Source organism: Callorhinus ursinus, unplaced genomic scaffold (assembly GCF_003265705.2).
Source record: "Callorhinus ursinus isolate GAN/ISIS: 27379988/994484 unplaced genomic scaffold, GSC_fseal_2.0 scaffold148, whole genome shotgun sequence".
NCBI classification, from domain to species: domain Eukaryota; kingdom Metazoa; phylum Chordata; class Mammalia; order Carnivora; family Otariidae; genus Callorhinus; species Callorhinus ursinus.
This window is the reverse complement of record NW_027397210.1, coordinates 165,100-185,183: the sequence shown is the minus strand read 5'-3', so window position 1 is coordinate 185,183 and position 20,084 is coordinate 165,100. Positions and strand designations below refer to the sequence as shown.

General features: G+C 65.3%; 1 protein-coding gene across 2 annotated transcripts; it reads left to right on the top strand.

Annotated features, from left to right (window-relative positions):
• MMP17 (matrix metallopeptidase 17) lies at nucleotides 1-19,580 on the top strand. 2 transcript variants are annotated; one of them, XM_025861623.2, is made up of 10 exons: nucleotides 1-269; nucleotides 9,520-9,652; nucleotides 10,328-10,457; nucleotides 10,942-11,225; nucleotides 11,925-12,101; nucleotides 13,454-13,553; nucleotides 14,126-14,208; nucleotides 14,300-14,452; nucleotides 17,957-18,214; nucleotides 18,826-19,580. In XM_025861623.2, exons 1-10 carry the CDS (start codon nucleotides 126-128, stop codon nucleotides 19,149-19,151), a joined length of 1,788 nt encoding a protein of 595 aa, XP_025717408.1. In that variant the 5' UTR covers nucleotides 1-125; the 3' UTR covers nucleotides 19,152-19,580. The 2 variants fall into 2 exon arrangements, with proteins under 2 accessions (XP_025717408.1, XP_073746493.1); XM_073890392.1 differs by having other exon boundaries at nucleotides 260-269; nucleotides 9,557-9,652.
• The last annotated feature ends 504 nt before the right edge of the window (nucleotides 19,581-20,084 follow it).

Below are 20,084 nucleotides of genomic sequence, written 5' to 3'. Positions count from 1 at the left end.
GCGCAGAGCGGCGGCGCGGGGCGCAGCGGCGCGGGGAGCCCGACGCAGGGGCGCGGGGAGCCGGGCGGAGCGGGGCGCGGGAACGCGGAGACCTGCAGTGCCGCGCCGACGGCCCCGCGAACGGGATGGGGCGCCGCGTCGCCCCCGGTCCCGGCCCGCCGCCCCCCTGGCCCCGGCTCCCGCAGCTGCCGTTGCTGCTGCTCGCGCTGGCGGCCCGCGGGAGCTGGGGCGCGCCCACACCCCGCGCGGAAGACCTCAGCTTGGGAGTGGTGAGTGCGCGGCCGGCGTACGGGGTCCCGCGGGCGGGGAGGACGCCGTCCGTGCCCCTCGGGGCCTGCAGGAGCTCGGGGAGCCCTGGACCCATTTCCTAGGCGGAAAGCTGAGGCCGGGGCGCAGGCTGAGCGGCTGAGGCGCGCGCACCCGGGCTAGGAAAGGGGCGCCGCGTGCCTTCCCGGCTGCTTGCGCTCCCCGCGCGCGGCAGCAGCGGGAGGCAGCGGAGGTTGGGGCTGCCTGGCCGGAGCCCTTGTCCGCGGCTTGGAGCGGCCCCGAAGGGGGACCCCAGGCGAGTGGGACAGCCGTCGCAGCCGCGGGGGCAGTGCGCCCCGCGTGCGTTCCCAGTGGGAGTGGCGGGGGGGAGGGGCGTGCACCCACCACCCAGGAAAGGTTGGGGCTGCGGACTGTGGGCGCCCCGGAAAGCCGGTGGCTCTCGAGTTTGCTCCGTGTAGGGTGTTGGGGAGCAAGAGAACCGGCCCCCCTGCCCCCCGCTGGGCACGAATCTTGGCCCTATTCCCTGGCCTCTTCCGCCGCCAGGGCGGCCAGCCTTGCTCTGCCGCCCGCTTGGCCCTGTCTGAGCTGGATGGGGTCCCCCTTCCACTCCCAGGCTCTGATGCAGCCCCACCGCCGTCCCCAGCGCCCCCTCCCGTAACCCCAGCTGTCCCCCTGTTTTGGGAACCGTCCTGGGAGCGGCGGCAATGGCCTTGTCCCGCGCCCCTCCCCCATTCAGACTCCTTTGGACCTGGAGGGTTGAGATCAGACTTTATGGGTCGCCGCCCCCAGATTCGAGAGGCCAGGCGAGGGCGCGAGGGGCCGTTGGGTTGGAACGATCTTCTGGGGCTTCCGCCCCTGCCCTCACTCCCCGAGGCGTGGGGATGCGGGCGGGGAGCCGCGGCCTCCCCACCCCCGCACACGGCCCACGGCCGGCAGCGGTGCTGGCCGGACCCCTCTCCCAGCGCCGTTGGCACTTGGAGGCTGCAGGCGGAGTTAGGCAAGCGGAGGCACTCGGATGGGGGCAGTTGGGAGGCACCCGCAGCTCCATCGACTTGGCAGGACTCGGCCACAGGTTCTGGCTGAGAAGCAGGCTGGGACCACCCCCGCCCAGCTGGCCCAGCCCTCGAAGCCATCTGGGAGGGCGCAGCCACGGTCCCTGCTGACGGCATCCCGAGGCCTGAGGGGCCCCACACCGGGCGTCCTCCCAGCCAAACTGCCCCTGAAATTGGGGTGCCTCAGTTCACCCCCTCTGGGCTTCCTGGACCCGCTCCTGGGGCACATGATCTGGGGCTCAGAGAGGCCCTGCTCCGGAGGCTGAGGGGGATCCCACGGGGTCCCGTCAGCGGGTGCTAGTCCCGGCCCAGTTCATTTGTCAGACCTGGCCCAGTTCTCAAGTTTTTTCTCTGCCTGCCCAGAGACAGCAGGTTGGGCGCCCTCCTCCCAGCTAGGGCCTGGCACGGCCTCCTGGGGCGTGGGGGGCAGTCATGGGCCCAACTCTGTGAGATGCACTGGGGGTGGGGGGGATGTGGCTCCTCAGCCTGGAGCCCCAGAGACAGCAGGACCCTGGCATCTGGCCCCGTGGGGGAGTAGTGAAGGGTTCTGCCCCTGACCCTAGAGGCCCCCACCCAGGGAAGGCCAGGAGGTCCCTCCTGGTGCGGCCAAGCCTTCCTGCCTCCTGCCCACGTTTGTGGGCGGAGGGCGGTCTCTGGTGGCCTTCTGGGGAATGACACCTCAGAGCCCCAGACCCAGAGGTGCAGGAAGTCTTGGAGACAGGATTTAAGGGGGGGAGGGGGCTCCTTCCCACCCCCTCTGTAGACTGCCGCACACACCCCCGGGGCCCACTGACTCTGCATATTCAGATCTAGGGCTGCCAGGGAGGAGAAGGGCCCCTTTGTCAGTGTGACCCAGCTTCTGCCAGAGTTGAGCCCAGCGGGTCTGGAGCACTGGCTGGTCCCCAGAGAGGCTGGCCCGGCCCAGCCCACCCCCAGCTTTAGTGAGAGGACAAAGCCCTGGATTGAGTCCTCCTGCGCCCAACTACCGGTGGGTTTTCAGGCCGGTTTTCAGGCCGTGTGGAGCAGGACCAAAGAGTGCGCTGTGCCCTCCTGGGGCTGTCGGCCGCTCAGCGAGTCCTTCTGGGCCCGAGCTTTTCATCATTTTATTTCTGGGTAGGTAATACCCGTAGCAAGCTATTCAGGCCATAGGGAAGGGCCAGCGGGAGAAATCCCATCTTTCCTGCCCTCCCCTCGCTTCCCGAGAATCCCTCTGGAGGTCGTCTGGGCACTCCAAAGGACGTGGGGACCTGGGCCCCTTATCTCTGGGGGTGACGCCTGCTGCCCACTGTGCCGTGCCCTGCTGTTTTCCCTTGGAAGTCCGTCCTGGGGAACGGTCCGGTCCGTACTGGAGCGTCTGGGTCTGCCTGGTGCTTGGTGCTCACCCCAGCTCGCTTCTTGGCGCAGACGTCACATCCACCAGCCGGCCCTGGGCACGGACGAGTGGGCTATTGCTAATATTTTGCTAAGCCAGCAGCAGGGCCAGGAACACCTGGGACCCAGGCCCGGGAGCAGGGGGGCCTGGTGGTGGGCGTGAATGGGATGTGGTGCCCGTTAGCACACCTGCCAGCCTGGCCCCTCGAGTTTCTGCTCAGGTTTCTGCTTCCAGCAACCAAGTGCTTGTGGCCCCGAACCACGCGGCATCTTGGCGGATCGTGTGATCTTTGACACCCGGAAAGGTGACTGGTGTGTGGCTGAGGATGGCCGGGAATGAGCAAGGCCCTGCCACGGCCCAGGAGGCCCCAGGAGGCCCCACAGGGACGGGCAGCACAAGGCTGGATGGTGACAAGGGTGGGTGCGACAGGACCTCACCTTCACGTCCCCCTCCTGGGCCAGAGGCAGGTCACGGCAAGGGTGACAGTCACCCTCAGCCAGTGGCCTCTGGGGCCCTGCTCCTCAGTGCCAGCACCCAGGGGAGCCTGTGGGCCCTGCGTGCCCTTGGGCCTGAGGTCACAGACCTGGCTTAGGGCCAGGACTGTCCCTCGCACCTCGAAGCTGCAGACGCCCAGGCCAGGGCCAGACTGCATGCCCCCTGCCAGGACAGAGAGAGCAGGAATGGTGAACCTGGGCGTGCGTGCTTTTGTCCTGAGCCTTGGAGAGGGGAGGCTGCTGGGGTCCCCTCCCTACACCTCTGTGGGAGGTTGAATTTAAATGTGAAGGACCTCAGACAGCCCCCAGCCCTCCTGAGGCCCCCACCCTGAGGCATGCTGTCAGCACTGAGTCCTTGTGCCGGAGCACCCACTGCCTTTGGGGCGGCCGGCCGGTCTGAAAGAAGTCTCTGTGGGGCTTTTGTCCTGCGAGCCAGGGTGGCGTGGGCAGGGCTGTGCTGGATGCCTGTGGTCTGAGCTCTGGGAGTGTGGACCGGCCGGCCTGGGGCCTTAGGTTGCGTTTCCTCTCATGGGGGCCCTTGACACAGATGGGGGTCCAGACCCAGCCTGCAGGCCCCAGGCTCCCATTTGTAAAACAGGGCTGCTGGGATGTTCAGGTGAGGCCTCTGAAGTGTCTGGCAGGTAACAAGCTGCCTGCATGTTCCCAGGGGGACGGAGCAATGGAGAGAAGGCTGTATAGGATTTGGGGCTTGGCAGGGGGGCTGACGCAGTGCCTTCCAAGGGGGTGTGCTTTTTGCCTGTCAGTGGTGATCTGAGTTTCTAGTGAGATGCTCTGGGTGTCGGGTCTGCTTGGCTCATGGAGGGTGATGCATCTGCCCCACATAAACTGAGAGCCTGTCGGGTCCCCCGAGCACTGTCCAGCTCTCGAGAGTGACAGGACAGAGCGGTCTGGCAGTATGCACAGCCCAGCTTCCCCACTCGCACAGAATCAGGTCCCACTCCTTACAGGCGGCTGGCTTCTGAATGCCTCCCTCCTATACTCCGTGGAACTCCTTTCTCTAGGGAACTTCCCAGGCTGCTTCCTGCCCCGGGGCCTTTGCATCTGCCATGGCCACCTCCATGAACTTTTACAGGCTTGTCACCTGACCAGCTCCTCGTCTTTCTGGTCTCAACCTACTGCCCCCCCCCCCCCCGGGACATCTTCCCTGACCACCATTTAATTAGTCCCTGCACCTGTCACTCACGTGTCCTCATAGCACGAAGGTTACAGGAATAGGCTCTGCAGCCAGACCCCCCGGGCTCCCCGGCCCTGCCCCACGCTGTGGGACTGCGGGTCCTAATCTCTCTAGGCCCCCCATCTGTAAAATGGGGATAATCATGCCCTTGTAAGATTAATTTAGCAGGTACTCACTTGGCGTCTCCCGCGTGCCAAGCGTGGATTGAACCCACAGACAGTGCATCCCGGCCTCACGTAGCTCTGCCCTGGGGGATGCTGAGAGCGTGAAGTGGGTTAGTGAAGGGAAGAGCACTCAGTAACTGCTGGGATCGCTTCTGGTAACGACAGTCGTGCATGACACCATCACGGTCTGGTGTCACTTGCTGTGTTCACTTGCTCATTGCTGTTCTTCCCCAAGACACTGTCCACGCCTGGAACCCTGTGTGCAGGATAGGCTCTCCCAGGCCCTCGCTGTCCCCAGGGTGCCCGGTACAGCGAGCGCTCAGCCTGGAAGTGTCAGGTGGATGGACAGCGAACAGCAGGCTGTCCAGGGGGATCCAGGAGCATCCCCCCCCCCCGGGAAAGACACTGGGGCTTGGAGCCCCCAGCAGCCGCCCGCTGTCAGCTCCCAGAGGAAGACAAGCATGGGGGGTCCTGCTCTGAGGACGCCCCAGCTCATTTCCCTTCAGGGTCTTTAGCGGCCCCCGTGGCAGAGCAAGCCGGACAGGGACTGCCACTGGACCACGGCTCCGCCACTGACTCCGGTCACACGTCTGGGGGCCTCAGTCTCCTGAGCTGTGAGTGGAGGTGGTGGTCACACTGCCCTCCGAGGGGCGCCAAGTGAAGGCTCGCAGGGCGAGCAGTGAGCCGGCACCTCGTGGGTACCGGCCGGGCTCTGCTCTCCTCACTGTGAGTGTTGGGGTCCTCAGGACTGCTCTGAAGCCACCGCCTGCCAGCTCCATGTCTCCCGAGCCACATTGCCGTGGCTGGGGGGTGGCCGTCTGCACGCGGCCCCACAGCAGCCTCTGAGCCTGGGTTCCCTCATCTGTGCAGAGGGGCTAATGCTAAAGACACCTGCTCTCCATGCCCCCCCCCATGCGGCTGGGGTTCCAGCTGGAGATGGGTCGTGCAGGGGAAGGGCCCACAGGTCAGCCATCCATGGCCACGGTCCCTGGCAGAGCTGCAGATACCCAGGCCAGTCCAGGCACACGGTGGCCCCGCCAAGCTCCAGGGGATTGTGTGTCTCCTGGTCACCACTTGCCACCTGTAAGTGGAGACGGCAGCGGCCACGTGGTGGGGCAGCCAAGGGGACCACCTGAGACCCTGCATACAGTAAGCACTTCTTGTTTGCCAGCTTGGTGAAGCACAGAACAGTGCAGCCCCGTACCATCCCTCCGTTGGGCTGGGGCTGCAGTTTCCCGGTGCCCACCTGCTGGGTCCCCCCCAACCTGCTGGGGCCGCCCACCTGCTGGGGCTGCCGTGGGGCCAGGGCTGCGCTTCCCTGTGACCCTAAGAGTAGGGAGGGGACTTAGACCTGTTGGCGGTGTAACAAACTGTGTTGAGCGCACAGGGAAAGACCTGAGGCCGCGTGGGCGAGCCGGGAAGGGCCCGCCGGATGCGCGCTGCACGGAGTCCTGCCACTGCCTGGCACCGGACACCATGTCCCGGCCTCAATTTCCCCCTCTGCGGTAATGGCCCAGCTCAGCGGTCGCTGGGAGGAGGCAGAGCTCATCTCCTCCGCTGTTGGGGATCCTCCTCGGCGGCTGCGGGGTTGCGCCGCCCCTGCTTCTCCCCTCCCCTCCCCTCTCCCTCCCCTCTCCCTCCCCTCGTCACAGCCTTCTGGAAGGTTCACCTCCGCTGCGGCAGCCTGGTTGCCCTGGAGACGCGGTCGCCGTGAAGACGGCGCAGGGAGGGGCCGGCCTGGGCGGGCACCCCGTGGGCTCTGTAGCGATTGAGGGGGCGGGGACCCCCGGGGGGGGGGCGGGCTTCCTGCGGCGGGCGCCCCCGAGGAGAAGGCGGGGGCAGCGTCTGGCCCCGGCTGCGACCCCCAGCCCCAGCCCCACCCCCACCCGCCGCCCCCCGCCCGAAGGAGCGGTGGGGCGCTCGTCTGCCGCGTCCCCGGGTTAACGCCCCCGCCGCTCGCACCCATTAGTCTCCTCGGCAGCTTCAGAATGTAGTGGTGCCCCAGGAAAAAAGGAAGCCCGGCCATTTGGGAATTTGCCTGTCACCTCCCGAGATGGAGATGAGCTGGCACGTGGGGAGAGAGCACTGTCTTCTGAGCCGCCCCCTCCCCGAGAGCCCCTCCCTCCCTCTGCTGGCGGCCACTGTGCCTTCCCCGCGGGGATGGGGCCTTTGGGTTCCAGGCACTTGTGCCTCCACTGAAGACAGGCCTGGGCGGGGCCCCACGGGCTTGCAGGCCCAGTGCCACCCCCGAGGCCTCCCGAGGGCCAGCGGCTGTCAGCAGCCCCCACACCCGCCAGGGCTTGTCCTGTTGTCAGACCCCCCCCTTAGGATTTTCCCCTGGCCAGCTGGTGGGGTGCTCCCACCCACCCCCACTCTGGACTGTCCAGGAAGGGACCCAGAAGCCCCCCCCCCCAGGACTGCAGGGGCCTTCGGGGGCATGGGGAGGAGAAACGGGGGCGGGGGGGGGCTTGAGAGGCTAATGTCATTGGGAGGAGTCCACATTGGGGGTAGGTGGGAAGTGCAATTGAGGACACAGAACCCTGCACCCCCAGCTCTCGCCTGCTGGTGGGGACTCCCTGGCCAACCCCGCAGATCCAGCCGTATCTCAGGCAGGGTCCAGGCAGGTGGGAGTGGCCACTGACCTTGGGGGCAGCAGTGCCAGTCCCAGGGCCGTACCTGCACTCAGCTGCCCCTTCTTCTGCAAGTTAACCCAGGCTGGCCACTCGGATCCGAGGCTAAAACCTGCTTTGCAGTGTTGGCAAACATTTCCAAAAGTGCCGGAAGTGCTCTTGGCTTCTCCAAAGCCCAGAAATGCAAGGGTCTCCTGGCCAGGCTTCCCTGGGGACCCTGGGGGCTGGCGGGCGAGGGCTCCTCCGTGAACCCCACAGAGCCCTGTGAGGGGTGGAGCATGGGGCTGCTCAGTGCAGAGACCCAGCTGTTACCTTGGCCTGCAGGCCAGACTGCCCGGGGAGCCGGGGGTGGGGGGAGGTCCTTCTGAAGGAGCTGGCCTGGGTGGGGGGATGCACCTGCTTGAATGGACCCTTCCCTGGTGAGGAGGGTGGGGGCTGGCTCCCACGCCTGGCATCCTCTTTGTCAGGAGACTCCTGAGGGCTTCCTGGAGGAGGCAGCCTTGTGCTGCTGAGAGCAGGGCTTTGAAATGTGTGTGTGCGTGCGTGTTGACATTCAGAAAGAAAACTGCAACATCAAAACTTTGTTAAAACTTTTCCCCCAAAACACATGTAGCCTCAAATATACTTGTTTTGTGCTTGAGCATCTCCAGTGCCTAGCCGGATGCTAGCCAGGACATGTCCCCTCTTGGTGCCTGAGATAGATACACTTTAATGTGTCCCAAGTGATGTGAAGGGAGGTCCTCCCAAAGGAAGAGGGGTGTTCAGGGGCAGCAAAGATCTTAACTCTGAGGAGGGCACAGTCCGGGGTGGGGAAGTGGGCCTGTCCCAGCCGATGCCCACCTCGTCTGAGCATAGGGCGTCGCTCCTCAGGCCCCTCTAATCAGGAGTGTCCGCTTGGAAGGGTCTCCTGATTGCTGTCCACCGAGGACCAAGTCACTTCCACTGCTACCCAGTCCTGTCCGACAACCTCTGAGGGCCCCGGCTCCGCACACTCTCTCAGGGGTCTTCTGTCAGGACTGGTGGTTCTGGGCCAGTAAGGGCTTGAGGGGTGGGAGTTAAAGGAACAGAGAAACCCCAAGAAAGACTCCATGTTTCCAGGAAAGAGAGGAATCTAGCTGGTTCTCTGCCGGTGTATACAAATTCTATGCAAATCATGGAGGTGGCTCCTCCTGGTCAATTGAAGCTCCTGAGAATTCCAGGAGGGTGGACTCTCTCCCACCAAGCACCTGCTGGGCCCCCTGTGGGGGCAGAGCCTCTGGGCAGGGGTCCTACTGGCAGGGGCCACAAACTCAGAAGCTTCCGGGGACCCTGCAGGTAGCATAAACGAATTGAGAGTTTCTTCAGTGTCCACCAGAAAACAAATAGGCCTGCAGGTTGCTACCTGTCTTGGAGCCAGGCCTGGGAGGGAGGGTCTCAGGGGATTCCTACAATCTTGCCCCCCACCCACCTGCAGGTCCTCCCCCACTGGGGAGCCCACTGCTGTCCACATGGCCCGAGGCTTTCCTGTCACACCGGCCAGGTCGTGGGCGTGGCACCATTTGGTAGTTGAAGCTGAGACTCCCCCCAAAGAATGGCGTCAGCGCCTCCCTCTCTTCTCGGGCCCCCCCACGGGGGTAAAGGTGCTGGGACTTGGGAAGGAGGCTCTATTTGTGTCCATGGGGAAGGGTCACCTGCCATTCCTGCTTCCCGTTTGGCTTGGGACCCCAGTGCCAGGGCACTTTTCGGCAGACCTGTCCTGACAACACCACGTACACTTTGTATACAGAGCGCGTGTCAGGCGCTGAGCGTTTCCGTGTTCTAACTCATGATGTCCTCACACCCACAGGCAAGGAGACCACCCAGAGGGCTTGCGGGACTTGTCCCAGGTGCCCGGCAAGGAGGTGGCCCAGTGGGATTTGCCCCCAGCCAGCCTGGCTTCAGAGTCCGGGCAGCTCGTGACGGGATTCCTAAAACCGGAGTCTGAGGCTACTGCCCTCTCGGTGTGGGTTTCAGACCTTAGGTCCTAGGTTGCTGCCTCGTAAGGCAGCTCCGGGCCTGAATTTGGCACTTGCCACACGCATAACCTTTTTATAATTTCACCTTCTCAAGTGTGCCCTGGGTGTGTTCTGGCGCAGGAGAAGGGCTCTGCTTAAGCTCACCCCTTCTAAGGGGCATCAAGTTTAATAAGACGGTTCTCCAGAATCTGTCTATAAAGAGGGGGCATGAGGTGGTCTGTGGGCTAATGGGGGGCTGGGGCCGGTGGTGATCAGGGCGGAAGAGGCCTGCCCCTCACCTCAAGGGCAGGCAGCTCTTCTGGTGGGGCTGAGCCCGCCACCTCCTCACCTCACTCTGCTCTCTGCTCTCAGGAGTGGCTGAGCAAGTTCGGCTACCTGCCTCCCACAGACCCCACAAGAGGGCAGCTGCAGATACGGGAGGAGTTGACCAAGGCCATTGCGGCCATGCAGCGGTTCGGAGGGCTGGAGGCCACCGGCATCCTGGGTCAGTCCCGCAGCGGTGGCAGGAGATGGGGTTTCCCCTAACTGCCCCGCCACCCTTTGGGGCCCTTTGCCCTCTCCAGCCTGCCCGTGGGGGGTGCGCTTAGGGCTGGGCCCACTGTCCCTGGGGACATGGGATCTCGTCGGCACGCTCACCACCGCCAGATGTGGGGGGACTGTGCACCAGCTGCGCCCAGGCCCATCTGCACGCCGCCCAGCAGGGTCTCATGCACTTGTGCCATGGGGGCCAAGGGGGCTAGCTGTCGGGGTGGGGTCTGCCCAGCCATGGTCCCAGTTGATTCTTGTCCCCGAAGTGGCAGTTCTGTGCAGCCAAAACTTGCAGCTTTCCACGGGAAGCCAGAAATCTGGGGTATTTGTGGGAGCACTGCGGGTTTTACATATTGGCAACAGATCCCCGGCTTGGAGAGCCCCTCCTGTGGGCTGATGGAGCGCACCTGTGCCCAGGCCTCGGAAGAGCTGCAAACGTCCGTGCCCCAGCAGAGCCGGTCAGGCATGTGTGCTGCCGCAGTCAGTGATTGCTTCGCATGACCCCTGCCTGGTCACGGACGTCCCCCTGGCCGTGAGGCCTGGCACGCTGAAGCCCCGGGGCAGGGACTGGGGCATAGGGCCTGAGCCTGCTGCCAGCCCCAGGGGACCTGACCCCCGGCCACCCCTGCAGACGAGGCCACCCTGGCACTGATGAAGACCCCTCGGTGTTCCCTCCCTGACCTCCCGGCTGCGGCCCCAGCTCGAAGGAGGCGCCAGGCTTCAGCTCCGGCCACGTGGAACAGGAGGAGCTTGTCCTGGAGGTGGGTGGGCGGCACCTGCCTGCCTCTCTGGGTCTCAGTGCCTGGGGGCTGCCGAAACAAGCGTCCCCGAGCCGAGCTTGGTGGGACCGGGACCGTGTCCTCAGTTCCCAAGGTCCAGGGCTCCAAGGGCTGGCTCCTTCTGAGGCTCCGTGGGGGGGCGGGCGGGTGGGGGGAACCCACCCCCGGCCTCCCTGCTCGGGGTGCTGCTGGCCGCCTCTGACCCGCTGCTACAGTCCCCGCGTCCACCCTCGCGCGGCCCTCTCCCCGCCCCCGCGTCCCCTGCTGTGTCCTCTGAGGACACCTCACCCCATCCAGGAGGCCTCATCTCAAATCCTAACTACATCCGCAAAACCCCGTTTCCCAGTAAGGCCTGGATGGGCACCCCTGGGGAGGGATGTGCCCGGGAGCCCCCCGGGTGGGTGCTGGGGTGGGGGCAGGGCCTGCGCCTGGTGGGCAGACCCCGGGCTCTGACCCCATCACCTAGGGTCCGCACATTCCCACGGGACTCGCCCCTGGGCCGCGACACGGTGCGGGCGCTCATGCACTACGCCCTCAAAGTCTGGAGCGACATCACGCCCCTCAACTTCCACGAGGTGGCGGGCAGTACTGCGGACATCCAGATCGACTTCTCCACGGCTGACCACAACGACGCCTACCCCTTCGACGGCCCCGGCGGCACGGTGGCCCACGCCTTCTTCCCTGGCGACCACCACACCGCAGGGGACGCCCACTTCGATGATGACGAGTCCTGGGCCTTCCGCTCGTCAGGTGCGTTGTGCTGAGGCTGAGTCCCAGGGAGCCCCTGGCCTATTGCGGCCACTCCAGGCCTGCGGGGTGAAGAGCCCCCAGGGCCCCAAGCGCTGTGTGTCTGTCCTGCCCTTGGAGCCCAGCCTCGTCCCGCCGTCTCCAGCAGGGGCGCCTGCCCTGCTGATCTTGGGCTCACAGGCCTGGGACGCGGGCTCACATGGCTCGAGGTGTCTACCCCATGATGGGCTGAGCCGGGCTTGTCCTTACCCTGGGCCCAGCTTCCAGGAGGCAGCGGAAGCTTGCAAGGCCTCTGCAGGTCCTCACACCTTCACCCCCTTGCTCGCTGAGCCCCACTTGTCCTGGAAGGCACAGGCCCCCAGGCTGTGGGCGGGCCGAGCCCCTCAGCGCAGGGCACAGATGTGGGCCGGGAGATGGGGGCCGCTGTGGGGTCAGTCCACACTCCAGCCCTGGGGCGGAGCCCGTCCCAGCCTGAGGAACCTGCGGTGACCCCGCAGAGCCTCTGGGCCCTTTGCCATGGTGGGACTCAGGCCCGAGAGGCCCTTGTAGATGCCAGGAGGGCCTTGGCAGGAACCGGGTCGGTACCCCTCACATCACACCCCCTCCCCGTGGGTGCCCCCTGCCCCTGTGCACAAGTTTGCCCCATCCTTGTGGCCAGTCTGGCAGTCCCTCCCCTGATCCACTGCTCCCTGTGGTTCCCAGATGCCCATGATATGGACCTGTTTGCAGTGGCTGTCCACGAGTTTGGCCACGCCATCGGGCTGAGCCATGTGGCAGCCGCGAGCTCCATCATGCAGCCCTACTACCAGGGCCCGGTTGGCGACCCTCTGCATTACAGGCTCCCCTATGAGGACAGGGTGCGGATCTGGCAGCTGTACGGTGAGTCCTCCCCTGAGCCAGCCACAGGCTCCCCCGGGATGGGCACAGGAGGGCAGGGGACGCCCAGCGCACAGACCCCCCCGGGAGGAGGGTTGGGTTTTTTTTCCGTCTTGCTCGTCTTCATGAGCTCAGCATCTAGACCCTGCGTGGCACGACTTAGCAGCTGCTCCCTCGTGTGTGGGATGAGTAAACGGTGTCTGTCACCGGGGTCCCTGGGTGCAGGGCCTGCAGCCCTTATGACAGCTCGCCCCAGAGCCTCCGAGCCCCGGGCAGGATCCCAGGCCAGTGCCCACAGAGCTTCAGGCAGTGACCGCGGGCGTGGGTGGTGCCCCTGGCCCTGTGCGAACCACGTGTGTGCCTAGCGGCGCCCGGTCTTTACACCTATGACCGCGGGCCGGCCGGCCCCACTTAGAGGTGGGAGAACGGAGGCAGGATGGCCCGTGGCGGCCAACAGAGCCAGGACGGGACCCAGAGCCCTGCTTGGGGACCTGCTCTGCTGGGGACATGTCAGGAACCGGCGCAGAAGGAGGCCCCATCCTGCGTCGGGCGTGGGCCTAGGCCAGAGGCGGTGGCCCCAGCCCCGTGTGCGGCTCCGGCCTCCTGCTCCAACCCCAGTCTGCTCCTCACGGCGGCCAGACCCTGCCTCCCCTTCCTAAGCTTGGCGGCCCCTCCCCCGCTCCCACGCTCCCCTCGCTCCCGGCCCTCTGATGCCTCTGGGCGTTTCCTGCTGGAGTAAAATGTACCACGTTAACCACTCGGAGCATCCAGGTCAGTGGCATTTACCCCGTTCACAGTGCTACCCATCTGCCACTTCACCTAGTTCCAGAACATTCCCCACCACCCCCTGCCCCCCCACCGAGCAGCCACTGACCTCCTTTCTGTTCGTCTCCACGGTGTGGACTTCTCACGCCAATGGAATTGCACCCGAGTGGCCTTTTGTGTCCGGCTTCTCTCACTGAGTGCCCTGTTCCCGAGGCCGCCCACGGCCCGCATCACTGTGGCCCAGCGATCCTACCTGCCCACTCATGCTGGTGGACACCTGGGGCGTCTCCATGTTTTGGCTGCTGGGCACATTCACAGACAAGTTTTGGTTGGAACCCCTGTGTTTGGTTCTTTGGGGTCTGCACCCACAAGGAGTCTGGGGGGCAACCTCGTTTAAGCCCTGGAGGTCAAGGAGGGGTCGTGGGGACCCCCGTGTCTCCTACTCCTGCTGTAGTTCTGGCAGCCGTGCCCGTGTGGGGACCTGCCACCCAGTGGCCGCAGTTCCGCACTGGGGGGGGGGGTCCCCTGGTGGGGGCAGGATTTGCAGGGAGGCGGGCCTACGGGTTCAGTGCAGCCTCCTGTCTCCACAGGCGTGCGGGAGTCCGTGTCCCCCACGGCACAGCCAGACACCCCGGAGCCCGAGGAGCCTCCGCTCCTGCCAGAGCCCCCTGACAATCGGTCCAGCACCCCGTAAGCTGTGGGCCCCTGGTCTGCACTCTGTGGCCGGCACCACCCCCAACAGAGGCTCAGAGCCTCCTGGCTCTTCTGAGAAAGCACGGCTGTGGGACCACGACCCTTTCCTTAAGCCCCCCAGATGCGGAGGGGCACCTGCTCACTCCTTGGCCCAGACCTGCGCCCACGATGCTCGCTGACGCTCCGCTCGCTCCTCGCTCTGTCTCGGCCACTCTGGACTGTGGAAAAGGGACGCGGGCTTTGGATTTTCGTTTATTAATTGAAGTATAGTTGACACATAAGGGACTGCTTTTAATGCCCTTTCTCTCTTGACGCACACCGTTGTCATGCCTCTCTGAGCCTGTGGGCAACGATGCGGGGTCTCCTTCCGGGGCTTTGTGACGCCCAGCTCCTCACAGTGGCTCAGGAATGGGGGTTCAGCCCGCCCGGGTCTGTGCCCCCCGCCCCGGCACCCCCTCTCCCCTGCCCACCCCCCTTCTCTCTCACCCCCAGCCCGCCCCCCAGCCCTCCCCTCCCGCTGCCCCCCCCAGGCCCCTGCCCCCAGCCCCCCCGGCTCTCTCTGCCCCCAGGCCCAGGAAGGACGTGCCTCACCGTTGTAGCACTGACTTCGACGCAGTGGCCCAGATCCGCGGCGAGGCCTTTTTCTTCAAAGGTAACCCCCACCCGGTCCCGCATCCAGCGAGCGGCAGATGGAGGGAAGGGCGGCCCCCTCCAGCTGCCCGCCACCCTCTCTGGCCCCCCAGGCAGGTACTTCTGGCGGCTGACACGGGACGGGCACCTGGCGTCGCTGCAGCCCGCGCAGATGCACCGTTTCTGGCGGGGTCTGCCCCTGCACCTGGACAGTGTGGACGCCGTGTACGAGCGTACCAGCGACCACAAGATCGTCTTCTTCAAAGGTGGGTGGGCCCCCACCTGGCGCTGCCTGTATGGTTGCTGGGGCCTCAGCCATGCCCGCGGTTTGCTCCGAGCCCGGGGGGCGGGGGCCAGGTCACTCACTGTGCCACGGCCTGTGTGTATTTACTGAGCACCTACTGTGTCTTCACACTGTGGCAGCCATGACAGGTACGCGGTGGGAGACCCCGGCCCTCGTCCCCTAGGAGGGCCGGCATTAGCCGCCGCACGAGGTGAGGGACTCAGTGTTGGATGAGCTGAGGGAGCAGCTTTCCAGGCAGGGGGAACGGCCAGCGCAAAGGCACCAGGGCAAGAGCCGTCCTGCTGAGTGCCCAGAGCCCCGAGGAGGGTATGAGGCTGGAGTGGGGGTGCGGGAGCCCAGAATGCAGCTGTGCACCCGGGGAGGGAGCGCAGTGGGAGTCCCGGCCAGCTCCCATGTCTCCCACGTCTCCCACATCTCCGTCGTCATCGGGGATGATGGATGGCCGGCCCACCCTCCACACCCTGTTCCCTGGGCCGGGCCACGGGCAGGACGCCGGGCCTGCGGCACGAGCCCCGCGGGTCTGTGGGCACCACCCCCCTCCCCAAAGAGGAGCCACCCTCCTGCCCTGACCCAGGCTTTCCAGTCCAGCCTTGTACGGGCTCCAGAGTCTGACCCCTCCCCACCCAGGGACGCCGGGAGCCACACACTGTGCCCCCCCATGGCAGATTCCCTGCCTCCCGGTCCTGCACCCCAAAGCCACGGGCATGGGGGTGGGACCTGCAGGGCACGGTCTTCTAGATTGGTGTTATTTCTCAACATCTGAACGTCGGGAGACCCTCATTGCGCCAGCATCAGGCTCTCAGACGGTGTGGCCGCCTGGGGCCTGTGCTGAGTGCAGGACAGCAGGGCGGCTGGAGCAGGTCGGCCACCCCGCCTTGTGCCCCCCGCTCCGGGGAAAGCCTGGCAGCCCCTTGCCATGTCCACGCCCATCGCGTGGAGAGAGGAACAGCGGAGGCCCCCGGCCCCGGCCCTGCCTGTGTCCCCGCCGGGCTCCGTCCCTCCGTGTCTCCCTGCGTGTGTGTCCTCTCTGACAAGGACACCAGTCTGCGGATGTCGGGCCCACTCGACTCCAGCACAACTTCACTCTTAACTAATTTCCCCTGCAAAGACCCCGTTTCTACGTGAGTCTGATGCTGGGGTCCAAGTGGATGTGAATTTGGGGGAGCGTTGTTCAACCCGCTACAGCAGCTCTTTGAGCCAAAATGGGGGGGACCCTATTTCTTTGAGGAGGTAACGAATATTGTGCGTGCTTCTCGTGCTCCTGCCAGCGCCTGGTTGGGGTCAGGCACCTGTCAGCTGTGAGCTGTCGGGGTGACCAATCACCACTGGCTCCAGTGGGTCTGGTCCCCATCCTGGGGCGAGTCAGCAGCCGGGCGCAGGGGGGCTCCCTGTAGGTGGTACCTGTTATCTCAGCCTTCAAAAAAAGCAAAGCTAGAAGAACGGCGCACGTTCTAGCAGATACTTTCTTGCAGCTGTGATGCCATTTGTACTTGATGTTCAGATGTTCACCAAGGGAGGGATGTTCGCCTCGCCGGACGGAGCACCGCCTTTCAAAGGGAGTGCGTGCACGAGTGAGCCGCTGCGTGCACCTGCCCTCGCCTTTCTCGGCGCAGACAGCAGCCTACTGTGCACCCCGGCCGTCCCCTTGTCTCTGGGCGCTCGAGAGGGCTCGGAGGTGGTTGCACGTCTCTGCATAAAGAGCCTCCTCGTTCCTCAAACCTTTATTCTGGAAAGTCACTTCTGACTTCCGGGAACGTCGCAGAAACAGTACGTGAACGCCCGCCGGCCCGTCATCCAGCTTCCCTCCTTGTTCACATGTTGCCGTATTTGCAACATGGACGGTTGGTTCTACGCCTGTGTTCCCCTGAACCCGTGAGGAGTCCACTGCGCGCGTGCGGGGCATCGTACCCGCCAGGCTAGCACCCCCTCCCGCCGTGCGCGGAAGAGGCTCTGCGTCTCCGGCCCTTCGTGTGGCGGGGGCCCCCCTGCCCTCCCCCCCTCTGTTGGGGGGTCCGCTCTGCGGGGGTGTGGGTTTGCCTCGTGCGCCGCCCCCACTCAGGCATTCCAGTCGTCTGCTGTCTCTGGCTAAGGATTTTTTTAAATTATGTTTACTTTTAATTGTGGTAAAAAAGAAAAAACACGTAAAAATTGGCCACTGTAGCCACGTCTACATGCACGGTTCAGGGGCGTGAAGCACCTTCCCACGGTGTGCAGCCGCCACCACCGTCCACCTCCAGGAGGCCTCTGTCTTCCCATGAAACACCAACCCCCCAGGCCCCTGCGCCCACCGTCCACTTCCTGTCTGGATTGGGTGGGGCGCCTCGTAGACGTGGAACCACGCCGTACGTGTCCTTTCGTGACGGCTCACTTCCCTCAGCGTCGCGTCCTCAGGGCTCATCCGCGCTGTGGCAGGCGTCCCGGCGTCCGTCCGTTTTAAGGCTGAGTAATGTGTTGTGTGGATGGCCCACCTGGTGCGCATCCACCGGCCACGAGGGCACACCCGGGGCGCTGCCCCCTCTTGGCGAATGATGCTGCCGTGAACGTGGGTGTGCAGATACCCCTCTGAGACCCTGCCTTCGAATCTTCTGTGTATCTCCCCGGAAGTGGGATTATTGGAGCCTCTGAGGACCGTCCACACCGTTTCCCCAGTGGCTGCCCCGTGTTACGTTCCCGCCAACAGGGCGCCGTTTCTCCACATCCTCCCCAACACTCGGTCTTTTCAGGTTTTTTGATCGAAGCCATTCTAAGGGGTGTGAGATGGTATCTCATGGGGTTTTGATTTGCGTTTCCCTGATTAGTGACCTTGAGCATCTGTTCATGTTGCCTATTGGCCATTTCAGGATCTTCCTTGGAGAAATGCCCATTCCAATTCTTTGGCAAAAAACTTTTAAATGTTTCCTCCTCTTACCCCCCTCCCCCGCCGCCCCGCCGCCCTCCCCCTCCCCGTATATGACCGGGCTGCTCATCGCCACGCCAGAGGAAGAACTTCGCTGGCAGAACAACGGAGTGATGTTTCCAGAGCACAGTCAAGGAGATACTCCCCAAAATATCTTAAACCTTTTTTTTTTCAATTTTACATATGGATTTGAAGTTCTTGGTGATTTCTAAACGTGTTTCTTCTGTGTAAACGCTGAGGGAGGTGCACCCGCACGTCAGGGCCCGTCAGTGCCCGTGAAGACGCTGCCGGCCTGCCTGGTCGCAGCAGTGGCTGAGGCCCAGCACCGCAGCCTCCTGGGGGCCGGGCACTCCGTTCCCTGTCTGTGTGAGAACCCGGGTTCTCAGGCTGCCAGCAGGTGGGCCAGCCCTGGGCCAGGCACAGAGTAGGTGCTCAGTAAATACGCGCCAGGCCCCCGGGGCGTGGTGGGGGTGATGGCGCGGGGGTGGCTGACGCGGGGAGGAGGGGCCAGAGCCTCCGCCCCGCGGGGTGGGCCGAACTCTGGCCCACGGCGCTCTCTCTCACCCCCAGGAGACAGATACTGGGTATTTAAGGACAATAACGTAGAGGAAGGATACCCACGGCCCGTCTCAGACTTCGGCCTCCCGCCGGGCGGCGTCGACGCTGCCTTCTCCTGGGCCCACAATGACAAGACTTATTTCTTTAAGGACCAGCTGTACTGGCGCTTCGATGAGCACACACGGCGCATGGACCCCGGCCACCCCGCCCGGAGCCCCCCATGGAGGGGCATCCCCAGCACGCTCGACGACGCCATGCGCTGGTCTGATGGTGAGCCCCATGCAGCCTCAGTCTCCCCGCCTGTGGAATGGGGATCGCAGCAGGCTCGTTGGGAGGACCCAGGAGCCAACGCGTGCACCTGTGCCCCTTGCTGCCACTGACCCGCCGGGGTCACCGCTCTGTGCAACATCCTGCTGCCTCATGTGCCCCAGGGCCTTTGCACCTGCCCTGCATCCCGTGGACGCTGCCCCGACGCCTGCTTCAGGCCCACATGGTGCAGCCCCGCCTGGCCGAGGGGAGAGCACAACTCCTCCACAGGGACAGCTGACGGGGCCAGATGTTTCGTTTCCTTTCTGTTTTCAGAGCTACGTCCCCAACACCTAGAGTGGCCTGGCACACAGTAGGCCCTCAATAAATATCCCGTGAGAGAGAAACCGAGAGGGCCTCTCATCCATCCCCTGCCTCCTGGCGGCTCCCCCAAGCTTTCCTGGGCCCGGGAGGCCCTGGGTGCCCACAGTCAGCCGCTGGGGCTGAGACAGACTGCCCGCCCAGAGGCCGCTGTCCCACTTACCCTGGCCCACGCTCCGCTGCCCCGTCCCCCTGCTGTCTAGCCTCATCCCTGCGTGCTGCAGCGCCGCAGCTCACGCTCTCCTCTCCCCCAGGTGCTGCTTACTTCTTCCGCGGCAAGGAGTACTGGAAGGTGCCGGACAGCGAGCTGGAGGCCGCGCCCGGGTACCCGCAGTCCACAGCGCGGGACTGGCTGGTCTGCAAAGACCCACAGGCAGACCCGGAGGGTGCGGGCAGAGAGGCCGGGGCCCAGGCCCGGCCAGGGCAACAGGGCCAGAGCCGCGCAGAGGACGCCTTCGAGGTCTGCTCCTGCACCTCGCCCGCCTCCCCTCCCCCAGGGGCCTCAGGCCCGCTGCTGGTGGTCTCAGTGTTGCTGCCCCCGAGCACCCTGTGGACAGCGGCCCGGGCCCTGGTGCTCTGACGGCCGCCAGCCCGCGAGAGGGCAGGGGGGTCACAGCTGGGGCCTCACAGGGCCAGGGCGGGCGCCCCCACCCCCCCACCCCCGGTGCCCGGACCAAGAGCTCCTGCCGCGCCACACGTGGCCTTGGGGCCCCCGCCGGGCGGACAAGGACGCACTGCCGCCTGGTGGTGCCCCGCGGGCTGTGAAGAGGCCAGCAGAGGGCGCTGCCGCTCAGCCACCCGCCCATCTGTTCCTGCTCCCACCCCGTCCCCCCCCCCCCCCCCCCCCGCCCCCGGGGGAACGACTCTCCCACCGGGCTGGGGACCGGAGCCGTCCTTCCGGCCCGCGCACAGCTATCTCCAGAACTCCAGCGATGAGCCCGGGAGGCAGGGCTGGGAGGGCGCGGGGTGGTTCCTCTGCCCCCAGCCTCGCCGGCCCCCAGGACAGACCCTGGGACAGCCCCCTGGCTGGCGGCACCACCGTCCCCGACCCACGCCCAGACTGCTGCCCCTGGTGCTTCCGCCCACCCCCGGAGGGCCCTTGTCCCCCACCCCCGGGGGCCTGCGGTTGCCTGGCACAGGGCAGTCTCTAACCCGCAGATGAGTCCCCCAAGCTGGGGCCGAGGCCGGTCCCCCTCCTGACGCATTTCAGACAAACACGATCTCCCTGCTTCCTGCTGGCTCAGCCTCGGCTCCCTGATGCCCTGCGGGCAGGCGGGGGCCACGGGTGAATGTCCTCAGGGGCCTGGAGGGGTGGTTCAGACCCAGCCCCAGACCCTCTTGCGCTTGGGAGGGGTGGGGGCTTCCAGGAAGAGACCGGTTGCCCCCCTGGCGTTCGCCGACCCCTTCCTGTCTAGCACCGGCTGACCCTGCCCGTGCCCCCGTCCTTACACCCGTTTCCCAGGCAGGGGGCTGAGGCCCTAGCACGTTTGCCCAGTGCTCGCTGATGGAGCCC